Source organism: Triticum urartu, chromosome 7A (genome assembly GCF_056163025.1).
Source record: "Triticum urartu cultivar PI428250 chromosome 7A, HENAU_Tu73, whole genome shotgun sequence".
NCBI lineage: Eukaryota > Viridiplantae > Streptophyta > Magnoliopsida > Poales > Poaceae > Triticum > Triticum urartu.
The window spans coordinates 562,885,593-562,902,359 of NC_141879.1; the positions used below are offsets into that span (position 1 = coordinate 562,885,593).

General features: G+C 47.5%; 1 protein-coding gene across 1 annotated transcript; it reads left to right on the forward strand.

Annotated features, from left to right (window-relative positions):
* Positions 1-283: 283 nt before the first annotated feature.
* LOC125524475 (EIN3-binding F-box protein 1) lies at positions 284-3,392 on the forward strand. Its single transcript, XM_048689527.2, has 2 exons — positions 284-570; positions 686-3,392. The coding sequence occupies exons 1-2, from the start codon at positions 546-548 to the stop codon at positions 2,602-2,604; spliced, it is 1,944 nt and encodes a 647-aa protein (XP_048545484.1). The 5' UTR covers positions 284-545; the 3' UTR covers positions 2,605-3,392.
* The last annotated feature ends 13,375 nt before the right edge of the window (positions 3,393-16,767 follow it).

Genomic DNA, 16,767 nt, shown 5'->3' on the forward strand with positions numbered 1-16,767 from the left:
AAAGCAAGCATTTGAAATTTGAAACGAAAATGCCCTAAAAACAAAAGCAAGCATTTGAAATTTGAAATTTGAAAATGCCCCCAAAACTCCAAATCAGCATCTTCCTCAGCCTGAGAGGGAGAGAGAGAGGGAGGGAAGGAAAAAAGCAGCAACCGCTGTGCGGACGCGCCAGCGGAGTAAAGAAAGAGGTGCATGCATGCAGGCGCATCCCAGCACATCACAGCGGCGGTACAGTGTACACCCCCCCTTGACCCTCCCCTCCCCGACCCCGATGATGAGATTCATTGAATCCCGGCAAATCTTCATCGCAAGTTGGGCGAGCAACTGGACCGGATTCCCCGCCGCACCATCCACATAAGAAGAACCACCACCGCCCCCCAAACCCACCACCGCACCCCACCCCACCCCCACCCCATTCCTCCCCCCGCTCCTCCCCCTCCCCCGATTTTTTCCCTTCGCCAGGGTTCGTTCGCTCGTTCGCAGCGCCGCCCGATTGATTGATTGATTGATTCTCGTCGCAGCAGCTCCTCGATCTCCTCCTCGCCATGCCTCCCTTCCACGATTGCCGCGGTAAGCAAGGGCCCCGAATTGAGATTGAGATTGAGTCTTTGTGCGGTGTTTCGCCGGAGATCTGGGGGATTTTGTTGGTTTGGTGTGCTGATTTCGTGTGTGATTGTTTGTGTAGATGGCGGTCTGCTTGTTCTGGACCCGGCTGCGGCGATGTTCGGCGGCGTGAGGCAGCGGAAGCGCGCGCGCGTGACGGCCGTGCCCCCCTGCGTCTTCGCCGCCGCGGCTGCGGAGGAGGAGGCGCTCAGGGCGGCGCCGGCGGCCAAGAGGCAGAGGCAGAGGGAGGCGCCGACCCTCGACGCGCTCCCGGACGGGTGCCTCTTCGAGATCCTGCGCCGCGTGCAGGGCGCCCGCGCGCGGGGCGCCTCCTCCTGCGTCTCCCGCCGCTGGCTCGCGCTGCTCGGCGGCATCCGCGCCTCCGAGATCAAGCGGGCCCCGGCCGTTCCGGACCTCAACCAGGTCTTCGTCTGCGAGGACGAGGACGAGGCCGCGGACGCGCGCCCGGGCCGCTCCGAGAGGACCCTCGAGGGCGAGGGCGCCACGGACGTCGCGCTCACCGCGGCGGCCGTCGCCGACGGCCTCCGCGGCAGCCTGGAGAGCGTCGTTGTCCGGGGGAGCCACCCCACGCGCGGCGTCACCGACAGCGGCCTCTCCGCGGTCGCCCGCGGGTGCCCGTCGCTGCGCTCGCTCGCCATGTGGGACGTGCCGCAGGTGACGGACGCGGGGCTCGCCGAGATCGCCGCCGGGTGCCCCTCGCTAGAGAAGCTCGACATCACCGGCTGCCCGCTGGTCACCGACAAGGGCCTCGTCGCCATCGCTCAGGGATGCCCGGATTTGAAGACGCTGACCATCGAGGCATGCTCTGGCGTTGCCAATGAGGGCCTCAAGGCTATCGGAAGGTCCTGCTCCAAGCTGCAGGCGGTGAACATCAAGAACTGTGCATATGTTGGTGACCAGGGAGTGTCTGGCCTCATCTGTTCCGCGTCAGCCTCGCTTGCCAAGGTCTGCCTTCAGGGTTTGAGCATCACTGATGCTTCTCTTGCTGTGATTGGGTACTATGGAAAGGCGATCACAAACCTCACCCTCACTCGCCTGTCCGCGGTTGGCGAGAGGGGTTTTTGGGTCATGGCAAATGCCCTTGGCCTGCAGAAGCTCAGATGTATGAGCATCACCTCATGCCCAGGAGTCACCGAGCTGGCACTTGTTTCCATTGCCAAGTTCTGCCCGAGCTTGAAGCAGCTTTACCTCAGGAAGTGCAGCCAAATCTCAGATGGTCTTCTCAAGGATTTCGCAGAAGCAGCCAAGGTTTTGGAGAACTTGCAGATTGAGGAATGCAACAGGATTACTCTCATGGGCATCCTTTCTTTCCTCCTGAACTGCAGCCCCAAGTTCAAGACTCTCTCTTTGGTGAAGTGTACTGGTATCAAGGACATCTGCTCTGCACCTGCACAGCTCCCTGTTTGCAAATCACTTCGGTCCCTTACCATCAAGCAGTGCCCGGGATTCACCGATGCGAGCTTGGCTGTGGTTGGCATGATCTGCCCTCATTTGGAGAATCTTGACCTGAGCGGTCTTGGTGCAGTCACCGACGATGGCCTCCTTCCCTTGATCAGGAGTTCTGAAAGTGGTCTGATTCATGTTGACTTGAATGGTTGCGAGAATCTCACAGATGCAGCTATTTCTGCCCTGGTGAAGGCGCACGGCACTTCTCTTGCACATCTGAGCCTTGAGGGTTGCAGCAAGATAACTGATGCGAGTCTGTTTGCCATTTCCGAGAGCTGCTCTGAGCTCGCCGAGCTTGATCTTTCAAACTGCATGGTCAGCGACTATGGTGTTGCGGTGTTGTCATCCGCGGAGCGGCTCAAGCTCCGTGTCCTCTCACTGTCTGGCTGTCTCAAGGTCACACCCAAGAGCGTGCCCTTCCTGGGAAGCATGCCTGCGTCGTTGGAGGGCCTCAATCTCCAGTTCAACTTCATCGGCAACCACAACATTGCATCACTGGAGAAGCAGCTCTGGTGGTGCGACATCCTTGCTTAAGAGGATCTCCAGATGCAAATATACGACCGTAGGTAGTACTTCTTCAGTCAAGCCTCATAGCAGAGTCGGTCCGGTTCGTCGGTTGCGCGTTTGAGTCATGGTGGGCTTCCTTTGTCTTAGGGTCGGTTGTTTTCCGGGGGACGCTTTAGCCAAGCGCTCGTTTTTTGCAGGCCTCCTCTCGCGAGGTTGCCTGTTCCTTGAGCCTTCGGCTGCCATTTGCGTGGCACCCTGTCCCTCTACCCCCAACCTATGCCCTTGTGATTACAGTCCCTACACCATGCTTCTTTTTTTCTCTCCTTATCAAGTCCTGTGTGGGAGCTCAAATATTGTCAGTTGTGTCTTCTTTTCCAGTACAATCTGGTTCCAGAGTTTGTGGGACATCAGTACTTCTGGTTTCAATTCCATAGCAAGTTCTATTTGTCGGATTTGTCGGTGTGTGCCTGTCGTAGAAGCTTGACTCCGGTTCTTTGATCCGTGTCTAGGTGTCTGCTACGATCTCTTTCAGTGTGTGGTTGTTCCAGTTCCAGTCTCTTCACGGTCTGTAGTGTGTGTGTGCTGTGCGTGTGTGTCGTCGGCGGTGGATGGTCGCTTTTCTGCAGCATCTGTAGGGGTTGCCTGATGTCCCCGGGGATCTGGCCTTGGCAAGGTGCAACATATCAAAGGGCCCTTGCCATGACAACCTTGTGTGGTTGTTTTTTGTCTCCAGATCCCCGGTTTTTGCAGGCGTGTGGTTGAGTGCTGTAACCTTTGCAATCATCCTGGGATAAATAAAATTTGTTTCCGTCCAATTTCTATGCTTTTACTTACCTGCAACCTTGTGATTTTATGAATTGCTACTTCCTTGTACTGTGTCTAAATGTCTGTGATATGGCCGGAGCTGCTGTGCTTGATGCCACCACTGAGATGAACATCTCGCAGCCACCCTTGACAACTGCATGAAATATATTTTTGGCTCTGAATTTTGCTGAATCGTATTGCTGATTGAAACAACATCCGGTATATGCTGTATGCTTGGGGAACTGTGAAATTCTTTTCCAAATGTTCTCAAACAGGTTCTGGTGTACGTAAAATTGTGCTAAGACCACCTGTTTCGCTTCTTGATCTTCATCAGCAGGACCGTGGATTTGCATCTCCGAATCCTGGTTCCTCGGCTTCGGCTACTAGATAGGATAGCTTAAGAGTTTTAGTCCTTATAAGGGCAACGCTTCGACAGAGTTTTAGTCCTTATAAGAACAATACTTACATTCATTTTTGTATTTCGGACTTCGATCCTCCTTAAGTTTGTTCGTTAGGTCGGATTAGATAGAGCTCCGATATAGATTCCTGTCAGCTCCGTGGACTGGTTAATTTTTTTTCTCCGGGGTGTTGGTCCTTAAGAGCATGGGCATGAAGACCTAGTACGGAAGCGGCAACAATGGCGCGTCGACGGCTCACTTTGGCAGCGACGGTGTTGTTTGGTAATACAAAGACCTCGATATAATTTCAATTATGTTCTTGACGCTTCGTGCTAACAAATCTGGGTTTTCTGAAAAAGAAAAAGAAATGTGCCAGATCAACAGGCAGCCCCTGAAGGTCTTTGCCGTCCGACGTTGCCAAGTAGTACCAGCATGAAGTTTGGCCCAGCCTTGTAGCTACCGGCTCCTCCTCCTTTTCGTTCGGGTGAGTAGGCAGGTCCATGTGCGTCCCCTCGCCGCCGTCCCTCTCATCCCATTCTTCGTCTTGCTTCCGTCCTCCCCCACCTCCTGCCCCGGTTCATGCACCTCTTCCGTTTGCTGCCTCGCTAATCGCCCTACGTCACCGGGGTGACGAGATTACCGGTCGAGTGTTGGCAATAATAAAGGCCGTTGCTTTGCTTTCGTGAGCCTTCTGGTTTTGGTGCGAGAGGCGGCCAGGTTCGTCGCCCAATGGCATGAAGGGTAGTTGCACTAGCGGTAGAGTATTATGAGTATGATCACGGCGTGCACGCCGTGGCCAAATGGGGACGTTGCAACGCACATTTGACTATGCCAGCGTCGCCGTCGGACGACCCTTTCTACTCCTCGATCATGGTAGCACCCAGATTTTTTATCCTGGCAGCACCCAGATATTGGCGTACAGGTGTAGTGTGCATCCACGGTTGTTCAACGCCCCTCTCCTCGTGTAAAGGAGCGTCGTCGCGTCCACTGCTTTTGGCGAGATAGGTGGACACAAACGGTGGATGTGAAATACTATGTCGCGATCGAACAATCTTGACGGGATCCAGGGCGAAATTGTGCATAGTGGTAGCATGAAGTTTCCCTGGCCGGTTCCTCCTCTCCAGCGAGCAAGCTTTTCTTGCTGTTGTTCTTCCCCTGCTCCGGTACGTGCACCTGTGGACGTCATTACTCATTAGGGTGGCGAGCGAAATTACCGGTCGATTGCTTTGCATCAAAGGCCCGCTGCTCTGGTTATTATACTTTTCCTTCCTGGGAGGAGGCCAGGTTCGTCTGGATTTTGTTGGGATATGACATGAAAAGTTCACGATTGGAGTGTGATGGTTATTTATCAAGGGTATTGATTACCGCACCAGCGACGCTTTCTTTTAAAGCAGGGTGCATGGACGCCGTGCCAAATGAAGGATACCACTGTACCAGTCGTTAATTGACATGACTTTCTACTCTTTTCAAGCGGTTGATCAACATAGAGGTGCTTGATACATTTTAGTCCCATGACTAAAAGTAGTGGGACTAAAACTGCTTGGATCTAAATATTAAAGAGACTAAAATCAAGTTAATGAACATTTATTATCCTCTAAACCCTTCAATCTAGAACTCGATTGTGTTACAGGTGAGGACTTAAATAAGGAGAGAGAGGACTAATCCACATTTTAGTAGGGGTACCATTGACTAAATTTTTTTAGTCTCAAGACTAGTTTTAGCCCCTCTTTAGTCAGGGTGAGGAGTACTTGAAACTTTAGCCTCTTAAAGAGACTATTTTTAGTCAGACTAAAATAAATCCTTTAGATCCAAACACCCTCATAATTTAATTAAGGACCTTCTTCAAATTCTAGGATCTGCGGAGCACCTGTTTGCTTGCTTCAAGAATTTTAACTGCAGCTCCGTCCGCTCCAGAGCGGAGCCATTGACCGGAGGGACACCAAACGGGCCCTAAAGTGCCACCCTGCAACTATGAAGTTCCTGGAATGCTGCTCAGTTGGGACTGTACGAAACCAGAATATGCCTTATAAGATGGAAGTTAGCCGAACTATTTATTATTATTTCCATAGTAAAACTATTTATTATTACTTTTGCTGTCCATAAATATGATTGTATGACGAAATGTCAACCATCCTACCCGGTTTTTGATTAAGGTGTGCCGAGCATACTCGAACGGATCAATACATACATCAAGTTTGGCACATTGTTTGACACCGAGGTCGTTGCTCTCGTGAACTTAAAGCCTCCTTCGGGCTTGAGGGCGAGAAATTTCCTCACTGGACGATCCCAAGGAGTCGGCGCTTTACCCTCTCCTTCATCCACATCCAAATCGCACTCCTGCCCTACCCTAACAGGGAAAATGCCTTTTACACTAAAACTACCGACACGTAAAATTGACAGGCATGGCTAAATGCCAACACAGCATTTCTAAATGTTTGCCAGGTGCGAAGCATAGGCGTGCAGATCAAGAAACAAACATAACGAGTAGAATATCATTCCACATGAGACATGGATGCCAGACTCGAGGGACCAATAATCACGAGGCAAAATTAAAGGAAGCTCGCCCATGACTTCACTCTACAGTAAAGAAATTCCTTCGTTGCTTTGCGGATCATTCAAAAACATCTTGTTCATAGGTTGCTTAGCTTTTTAGCTGCAATTGGTCTTTACGAGCAATGGGTCATCTAGTACTATGCGAAAGCAAAAGGCGTTGAAGCCAAATCCAACAACCGAGTTAGGAGGTGAATCTAAAATTAATATTTACATCTGCTTCAGTACAACCCCCTTAAATACATCAACGTAGGACATCTCTCCATACCCCTTTATAATAAAGGAAAGGATGGTCTTTTTTTTTTAAATGCGTCACCCGGAACGTCTACATACGCGAAGCCCCCTATGTGCTGGGCCGGCCCATTTTTTCTTTCCTTTTTCTGTTAACCTGCAAAAAAGTGTGCACGACGTGATTCAAACCTGTAACCTCCTTGTTATGTGCACAACGCAGTAGCCAACCACACAACTCACATGCCTTTTTCTCCTTTTCTTCTTTCTTCTGTTTGTGTCCCACTGAGCGAGGAACTCGTCGGTTTACCTTTTTATTTTTACTTTTTACTTTTTTTCCTAGTTTCATTTTCCCGAGGTCGCGGGTTTACTTTATATTTTCTCCTTTTCTCATTTTGTTTGGCTGGTTTTACTTCTTTTTTTCTTGTTCCTTTTCTCTTTCTCTTCCTCTTTCTTTTTTCATTTTCTTTTACTTTTATTAAAATTCATAAAGATTTTTTGAATTGATGAACTTTTTCAAATCCGCGAAAAAATCGAATCAGCGAACTTTTTTTCAAATCCACGAACTCCTTTCAATTTTCACAAACTTTTCTACCAAAATCTTTGATCTTTTTTAAATTCATGAACTTTTTTCTCCAAAATAGATGACAACGACGGGTTTACTATAGCGAATATATCTTTTCACACTATTTCTTTCTCTCTTTATTCTATTCATTTTTTGTTTCTTTTTCATTTTTCAAAAAATGCTCGTGCTTGTGTAAATTAATTTAAAAAATTAAAATGGTCACCTTTTCAAATTTTGTTCAAAACATACAAATACTCGCATTTTCTAAAATTGTAAAGCAAAATTAAAGAATGTCCATGTCTTTCAAAATTGCATAGAATGCCAAAAGATGGATATTTTCTAAAAAGAGCAAGCAAATTTTGAACATGAACATTTTTCTGGAAACACTACAAATTTAGAATTTAGAAAAAATAAGAACAAAACATTGAAACAATTTTTTTATATTTGAAGGTGCTACATGTGTCGGGCCAACAGGCGCCCGATAGGAGCAATGCCGTCACCTAGTTGGGCCAAGGCCTAAGCGTTTTTTTTTTCAAATTTCTTCTTCTTTTTCTTAATTCATTTTCACCTTTTTGGACTTTATTCTTTTTGAAACATGTTCAGAAAATTGAAAAATTGTTTGGAATACAAAAAAAATTCTTGTTTTCAAATATTGTCTATATGTTTGTGTTCCAAAAGAAGTTGATGAATTTTAAAAACAACACTTGGTTTGCAATTTGTGTTCAGAATTTTAATAAATTGTTGGGAATTTGTTAACAATTTTTTTAAAAATTGTTCATATTTGTAAAAATTTCGTATAGTTTGAAATTTTAAAATTCTGGACAAATATCAAGAAATGATATGGAGATAAGAAAATGCTCATATTCATTGATAACAATGGAATTTGCAAATGGCATAAGCATTAAAATTAGGAAAATCTACATGGTCATGAATGCACTCGTCTGGCCATCTGGCGGATGTCAAAAAACAACGTGCTTTCAAACGGACCCTTTTGGCCTACCTGAACACCTCCGTTGAATATGATCTATTTTGGACATCCTTGAAACAACCCAACGTTTGCAAACAGGTGGGCATGTCCATAGTAGGCATCCATTTATTGGCCCTTTTAACCGAGAAAACTCTAGAAAATATAGAATTTATTGGAAAACCAAATAACTTGGCATGGAACCTTGAACTGATCATACAAGGTCATGGAAAAAAATTTGGGGCCATTTCAAAGATGTCAAGGAACAATGTGCTCTCAGACGGACCCTTCCGGCCTATCCGAACACTCTCCATTGAACATGATATTTGAAATCTCAGGACTGACCCCAACTTTTTGCAATCAAGTGGACATGGCCATGTTAGCCATCCATGCCTTGTTTGAACTAGTTCCGATATCGTATGCACATGGTGACACGTCGCACGATTTATCGGTCTTTTTCATCAAGAAAACTTTTGAAAATGCAAAACTTGTCAAAAACCCAAACAACTTGTCAAGGTGCCTTGAATTGGTTATACGAAGCTGTAGAAAAAACTGAGGCCATTTCAAGGATGTTGGAAAACAATGTGTTCTCATCAGGACCCTTCTGCCCGAACACCCTCTGTTGAACATGGTCTATTTTTGAACATCCCTGAAATGACCCCAACTATTAAAAGCAAGTGGACATGCCCATGATAGGCATCCATGCCAGGTTTGTATGAATCCCGACACCGTTTGCATGTGGCGACATGTCCAACAATTTATCAGCCTTTTTCCATTGAGAAAACCACAAAAAAGCAAAACTTTGTCAAAAACCAAACAACTTTTTCATGATGCCTTTAATTGGTCATAAAAGGCCACGAAAAAAATTGGGGTCATTTCAAGGATGTCGACAAACAACGTGCTCTCACACAAAGCTTTCTAGGTACCATAACACTAATACGTCTCCAACGTATCTATAATTTTTGAATGTTTCGTGCTATTATATTGCCATCTTAGATACTCTATATGCAATTTTATTTTCATTTTTGGGGACTAACCTATTAACTCAGTACCCACTACCAGTTGCTGTTTTTTTTACTTATTTTTAACTCTTCAGAAAATCAGTACCAAATAAAGTCCAAACACGATGAAACTTTACAGTGATTTTTTCCGGACCAGAAGGGACCCTAGAACGTTTGGGAGGAGGCCATAAGATCTATGGGAGAGCCGCGAGCTCACACGCGCGCCCCAGGGGGTCGCCATCTAAGCTCATGGGTCCCACGCGGCTTCGTTTGATCTAATTCCAACTCCATAAATTACCATAAATCTCCAAACCAACAGAGAGCCACCCCAAACACTTTTTTCGCCACCGCAAACTTCTGTTCTTCCGCGATCTCATCTGGAGGCCTTTTCCGGTACTCCACCAGAGGGGGAATCAATCACGAAGAGCTTCAACATCATCCTTGCTGCACCTCCAATGATGTGTGAGTAGTTTACACGGACCTACGGGTCCATACCTAGTAGGTAGTGTTGGGGAACGCAATATTTCAAAAAAATTCATATGATCACGCAAGATCTATCGAGGGATGCATAGCAACGAGAGGGAGAGTGTGTCTACGTACCCTCGTAGACGGAAAGCGAAAGCGTTAAGTAACGCGGTTGATGTAGTCGAACGTCTTCATGATCCAACCGATCAAGTACCGAACACACGACACCTCTGCAATCTACACACGTTCAGCTCGATGACGTCCCTCAAACTATAGATCTAGCTGAAGCCGAGGAAGAGTTTCGTTAGCACGACGGCGTGTTGACGGTGATGATGAAGTTACCGACGCAGGGCTTCGCCTAAGCACTATGACAATATGACCGAGGTGGAAATCTGTGGAGGGGGGAACCAGACACGACTAAGAGATCAACTTGTGTGTCTATGGGGTGCCCCCTCCCCCGTATATAAAGGAGGGGAGGAGGGGGCCGGCTGGCCTAATGGTGCGCTCCCAAGGGGGGATTCCTATTCCTATTAGGAGTAGGTTTCCCCCCTTTCCTAGTCCAACTAGGAGGGGAAAGGAAGGGGAAGAGGAGAAGAAGGAAAGGGGGGCCGGTCCCCTTCCCAATTAGGATTGGGCTAGGGGGGCGCCCCCACCTCTTGGCCGCCTTCTGTCTCTTCCACTAAAGCCCATGTAAGCCCATTAAGCCCCCGGGGGGTTCCGGTAGGGGAAAACTTTGTTTTTGCCACTCTAGCTTTTGCCTACTTTGCTTATGTCACTCTAGATTTTGACAAATCACTTTTGCCACTCTTAGTTTTTGACAATACATCACAAATGCCATTCAGCGGCAAAAGCAATAACTTTTCATTTCACTTTTGCCACTCTAGATTTTGACAATGTATCACAATTGCCACTCTAAAATTATTGCTTTTGCCACGGAATGACAATTGTGATGTATTGTCAAAAACTAAGAGTGGCAAAAGTGAAATGTCAAATTCTAGAGTGGCATAAACAAAGTGGTCAAAAGCTAGAGTGGCAAAAACAAAGTTTTCCCTTCCAGTAACCCCTCGGTACTCCGGTATATGCCCGAACTCATCCGAAACCATTCTGGTGTCCAAACATAACCTTCTAATATACCAATCTTCATGTCTCGACCATTTCGAGACTCCTCATCATGTCCGTGATCACATCCCGGACTCCGAACTACCTTCGTTACATCAAAACACATAAACTCATAATACCGATCGTCATCGAACATTAAGCGTGCGGACCCTATGGGTTCGAGAACTATGTAGACATGACCGAGACTCATCTCCGGTCAATAACCAATAGCGGAACCTGGATGCTCATATTGGTTCCTACATATTCTACGAAGATCTTTATCAGTCAAACCGCATAACAACATACGTTGTTCCCTTTGTCATCGGTATGTTACTTGCCCGAGATCGATCGCCGGTATCATCATACCTAGTTCAATCTCATTACCAACAAGTCTCTTTACTCGTTCCGTAATGCAACATCCCGTAACTAACTCATTAGTCACATTGCTTGCAAGGCTTATAGTGATGTGCATTACTGAGAGGGCCCAGAGATGCTTGCATATGCTTTGATCACACTATCAAAGCGTATATTCCAACTCCGAGAGCTTGCACAAGTCCATAAATGGATCCCTAGAGCTTACACACTTTGTTAGCACCTTTTGGATCGACAAAACCTTCTGGTTGCATCATATACAACTCTTCTTTAAGAAATCCATTAAGGAATGCAATTTTGACATCCATTTGCCAAATTTCATAATCATAAAATGCGACAATTGCTAACATGATTCAGACGGACTTAAGCATCACTACGGGTGAGAAGGTCTCATCGTAGTCAACTCCTTGAACTTGTCGAAAACCTTTCGCAACAAGTCGAGCTTTGTAGATAGTACCATTACGTCAGCGTCAGTCTTCTTCTTGAAGATCCATTTATTCTCTATGGCTTGCTGATCATCGGGCAAGTCAACCAAAGTCCACACTTTGTTCTCATACATGGATCCCATCTCAGATTTCATGGCCTCAAGCCATTTTGTGGAATCTGGGCTCATCATCGCTTCCTCATAGTTCGTAGGTTCGTCATGGTCAAGTAACATGATCTCCAGAACAAGATTACCATACCACTCTGGTGCGGATCTTACTCTAGTTGACCTACGATGTTTGGTAGTAACTTGATCAGAAGTTTCATGATCATCATCATTAGCTTCCTCACTAATTGGTGTAGGAATCACTGAAACTGATTTCTTTGATGAACTACTTTCCAATAAGGGAGCAGGTATAGTTACCTCATCAAGTTCTACTTTCCTCCCACTCACTTCTTTTGAGAGAAACTCCTTCTCTAGAAAGGATCCATTCTTAGAAACGAATATCTTGCCTTCAGATCTATGATAGAAGGTGTACCCAACAGTCTCCTATGGGATCCTATGAAAACACATTTCTCCGATTTGGGTTTGAGCTTATCAAGTTGAAGCTTTTTCACATAAGCATGGCAGCCCCAAACTTTAAGAAACGACAACTTGGATTTCTTGCCAAACCACAGTTCATAAGGTGTCGTCTCAAAGGATTTCGATGGTGCCCTATTTAACGTGAATGCAGTCGTCTCTAAAGCATAACCCCAAAACGATAGCGGTAAATCAGTAAGAGACATCATAGATCGCACCATATCTAATAAAGTGCGGTTACGATGTTCGGACACACCATTACGCTGTGGTGTTCCAGGTGGCGTGAGTTGCGAAACTATTCCACATTGTTTCAAATGAAGACCAAAATTGTAACTCAAATATTCTCCTCCATGATCAGATCATAGAAACTTTATTTTCTTGTTACGATGATTTTCCACTTCACTCTGAATTTTTTTGAACTTTTCAAATGTTTCAGACTTAAGTTTCATCTAGTAGATATACCCATATCTGCTCAAATCATCTGTGAAGGTCAGAAAATAATGATACTCGCCACAAGCATCAACACTCATCGGACCGCATACATCAGTATGTATTATTTCCAATAAGTCTGTTGCTCGTTCCATTGTTCTGGAGAATGGAGTCTTAGTCATCTTGCCCATGAGGCATGGTTCGCAAGCATCAAGTGATTCATAATCAAGTGATTCCAAAAGTACATCATCATGGAGTTTCTTCATGCGCTTTACACCAATATGACCCAAACGGCAGTGCCACAAATAAGTTGCACTATCATTATTAAACTTATATCTTTTGGCATCAATACTATTGAGGGAGTCCTGGACTAAGGGGTCCTCGGGCATCCGGCCTGTTATCCGTGGGCCGGACCGATGGGCTGTGAAGACCGAAGAATGCACCGTGTACGGATTGGAGTCTACTTGGCGTGGAAAGCAAGCTTGGTGACCGAAGATTCCTTCTTATGTAACCGACTCCATGTAAACCCTAGATCCCCTCCGTGTCTATATAAACCGAAGGGGATAGTCCGGAGAGGACAACGTATATACTCATTACCATATTCATAGGCTAGACTTCTAGGGTTTAGCCATTACGATCTCGTGGTAGATCCACTCTTGTAACACTCATATTCATCAATATCAATCAAGCAGGACGTAGGGTTTTACCTCCATAGAGAGGGCCCGAACCCGGGTAAACATTGTGTCCCCCGTCTCCTGTTACCATCGATCCTAGATGCACAGTTCGGGACCCCCTACCCGAGATCCACCGGTTTTGATACCGACATTGGTGCTTTCATTGAGAGTTCCACTGTATCATCGACAGAAGGCTCGATGGCCCCCTCTATCATCAGTAACGACGTTGTCCAGGGAGAAACTTTCCTCCCTGGACAGATCTTCGTATTCGGTGGTTTCGTACTGCGGGCCAACTCGTTTGGCCATCTGGAGCAGATCGAAAGCTACGTCCCTGGACATCAGGTCAGATTCGGAAGCTTGAATTACGTCGCGAACATCCGAGAAGATTTGATCTTCGACGGATTCGAGACCGCGGCAATGGCTCCCCATTACCTCGATGAACATGGCCTAAACCTGTCATCGGGCCGCATCCAGGAGATAGCTCCTGTAGAAGCTCTGGCCTTAAATCCGGAGCAGATCAAGTCGCCCGAAGATGGGAAGCTCGACCCCATCACGGGGGCTACCGATTCAGTGGCGCTGGAGCCACACGTAGATCCCACTTCATACGGTATCCGCATCAACGGAACCTCGGACTCGCCTCTGACTCCGAACTCCAAACCCTGCGAGCCCGCGTATACCGAACTCAATCGGTTGTCGATCTTCAAGTTCAACACCGCAGATGTCTTCCAACACTCGCCCATGGGTGGCATGCTGAACTCGCTAAAAAACCTATCCCTGGCAGACGACCCGTCGCCGAACTATATTCGGTTCGAACTTTCGGCAGATGATAGATAATTTTGTTTCCCACCCGCCACCCACTTCGTAGCCACTGTTGAAAACCCAACCAACACACCCGACCCCCGCTCCAAAGACATCGACGGTGTGGATGACGATGAGGGGCAGGGCCAGAGCTTACTACCCGCTCGACACGGGACGACTACTTCCTAGTATGACGTGTGTATGTTGGACACACCTTACGGCACTCTCGACGACGATAAGGAGGATCCGGTCTAGAATAAATCCCCTGGTACACAGCCCGGACACCGGCACCCTAGGTCACATCGCCCAAGAGAAAACACTGCCATCACCAGAGAAGACGACACTTCGGACAACAAAGACACTGTTGAGGTAGAATCCGAGCAGGATGAATAGGAAGGCGGGCAAGATAACTCTGAGGAACAGACCACATACGGGGACTCGGAGGACATCAATTATCTCCCACCCTCCGAGGAAGAGGAGATCTTCAGCAACGAGGATTTTACCATGCCCTAGGAACCTCTCGAACAGGAGCGCTTTAAACGCCGGCTTATAGCCACTTCAAGGGGCCTACGAAAGAAGAAGCTGCAGCTTCAAGCAAGCGAAGATTATCTTAATGACAGATGGACCGAGGTCTTGGCCGCCGAAGAATACGGCCTTAGCAGCCCAGTCAAAAGCCACCCCAAGAACAGGTGGTTCCCTCAACACGAGGGCAGAGTGATGTAACCCATACCACCATTGAACAATGCGGCAGGCCGACCACAATCCAGTCCAGACAAAGCAGCAGCCCAGGCAGAGCACCACACCAACCCATCCGGCCATCAAAACAAAACAGCTCGGGGGAACACCAATGATATCAACCAAGACACGGAGGGTAGAGCAAGACGCAGAAGATCGATGTACAGATCACAAAAGATATACCCGACCGACGACGATGGTTGCCTATTCGGACCCTACAGAGCTGACCACGCCCGGTCCGAGCACCGTAAACGGAGCCCGCCGGAGGTACTTCATAGTGTGGCCCAACATAGAGGAGCCGCACAACCCCTCTACTTCACGGATGAAGTAATGGAACACAAATTTCCAGACGGGTTTAAACCCATTAACATCGAATCATACGATGGGACAACAGACCCTGCGGTATGGATCGAGGATTACCTCCTCCATATTCACATGGCCCGCGGAGACGACCTCCACGCCATTAAATACCTACCTCTCAAGCTTATAGGGCCAACTCGGTACTGGCTAAACAGTTTGCCAGAAAATTCTATTGGCAACTGGGAAGATTTGGAAGACGCCTTTCGAGACAACTTCCAGGGAACATATGTCCGGCCATTACGCGCCGATGACTTAAGTCACATTGTCCAGGAGCCCGGCGAGTCAGCTAGAGAGCTCTGGACCAGGTTCTTAGTCAAAAAGAACCAAATTGTCGACTGTCCGGACGCAGAAGCCCTCGCGGCCTTCAAACATAGCGTCCGGGATGAATGGCTCGCGCGTCACCTCGGCCAGGAAGGACCTAAATCCATGAAAACCCTCACCGCTCTAATGAACCGCTTCTGCGCGGGAGAAGACAACCAGCTTGCTCGTAAAAGCAACGACACCAGCGGCACGGGAACTTCCGATATCCGAGATGGCAACGGCAAGCCACGACGAACCGAACATAACAACATACGCGACACATCGGTGAATGCCGAATTTCACAATCCGAAGCCCAGTCAATGGAAGAAGCCACTAAAGGCAAACCAGGATGGACCATCCACCCTTGATAGGATATTGGACCGACCTTGTTAGATTCATGGTCTCCCGGATAGGCCAGCTAATCATACCAACCGTAACTGTTGGGTCTTCTAGCAGGCAGGCAAGCTTAACGCTGATCACAAGGGGAGGATGCCACCGGGTGACAAAGATGACGGATCGGCTCGCCAGCAGAACACCAGGGGCCAGAAAAAGTTCCCCTCTGGCGTTCGACCACTCCCGGAACGCAAATAGCAGTTCGGCTTCCACCACCTACCTATTGTACTGGCGAAATTTGCACCACGCGCACATCACTACGCACTCAAGATACCATGGGCATCGACGGAAGCACAATTGGGACAACCCTACAAGCATTCCCGTAACGTTTTTATATGTTTTTCTCATTTTTTCTGTATCATGTTTAAAGAACAGGTGACAAACTGGAAAGCATCTATAGCGGACTCTATCGGAGTTCGGATCCATGCACTCACCTAAGGGATTACTTCCGTTAAGGATCCCACTCCCCGAGGATGGGCTACGCAGACGTGCGACAGGAGGTCCAAAATTACCTTTGGTAGACCGCACTCTTTACTCTGAGCCTGTACTATGCCCCTTCTCCTCTGATCCCGACCACGAGCATGTCAAATAGCCGGGTCCGTGGTTTCTCTTATACACACACACACATAAATTTATCATTGGCACATCGCTCCATTCTTAGTAAGCCTCACCCAAACCAATCTCTCATATCCTTTCAACAATAAAGTATGGCCTTATCGGCCGCTTTGCAGATGCACCTCGGCACACCCTGCCAGGGGCTCGGCATGGGAACGAATGAGTTGCCAGTAAAAGTCCGAACAACTCTATAGCATACTTCGGCGTCGCAAGTTTGGCCTTATATGCATCAGCTCCGAATCATTGTCTTAGGTCAATAGTTGGGTTGCCCAGCTCCCGTGTTTGCTACCCTACGTTCCGCTCTATCGCTAGGGTAGTAAAGGGAGAACTACTGCGATTGTGCCCTGGCCTAGACCGGATGAGCACCTCAGTAGAGAAAGCCGAAAACTGACTGTCATGATGCGGCGAGAGCTGGTCAACCACTTGATGACTTATTGG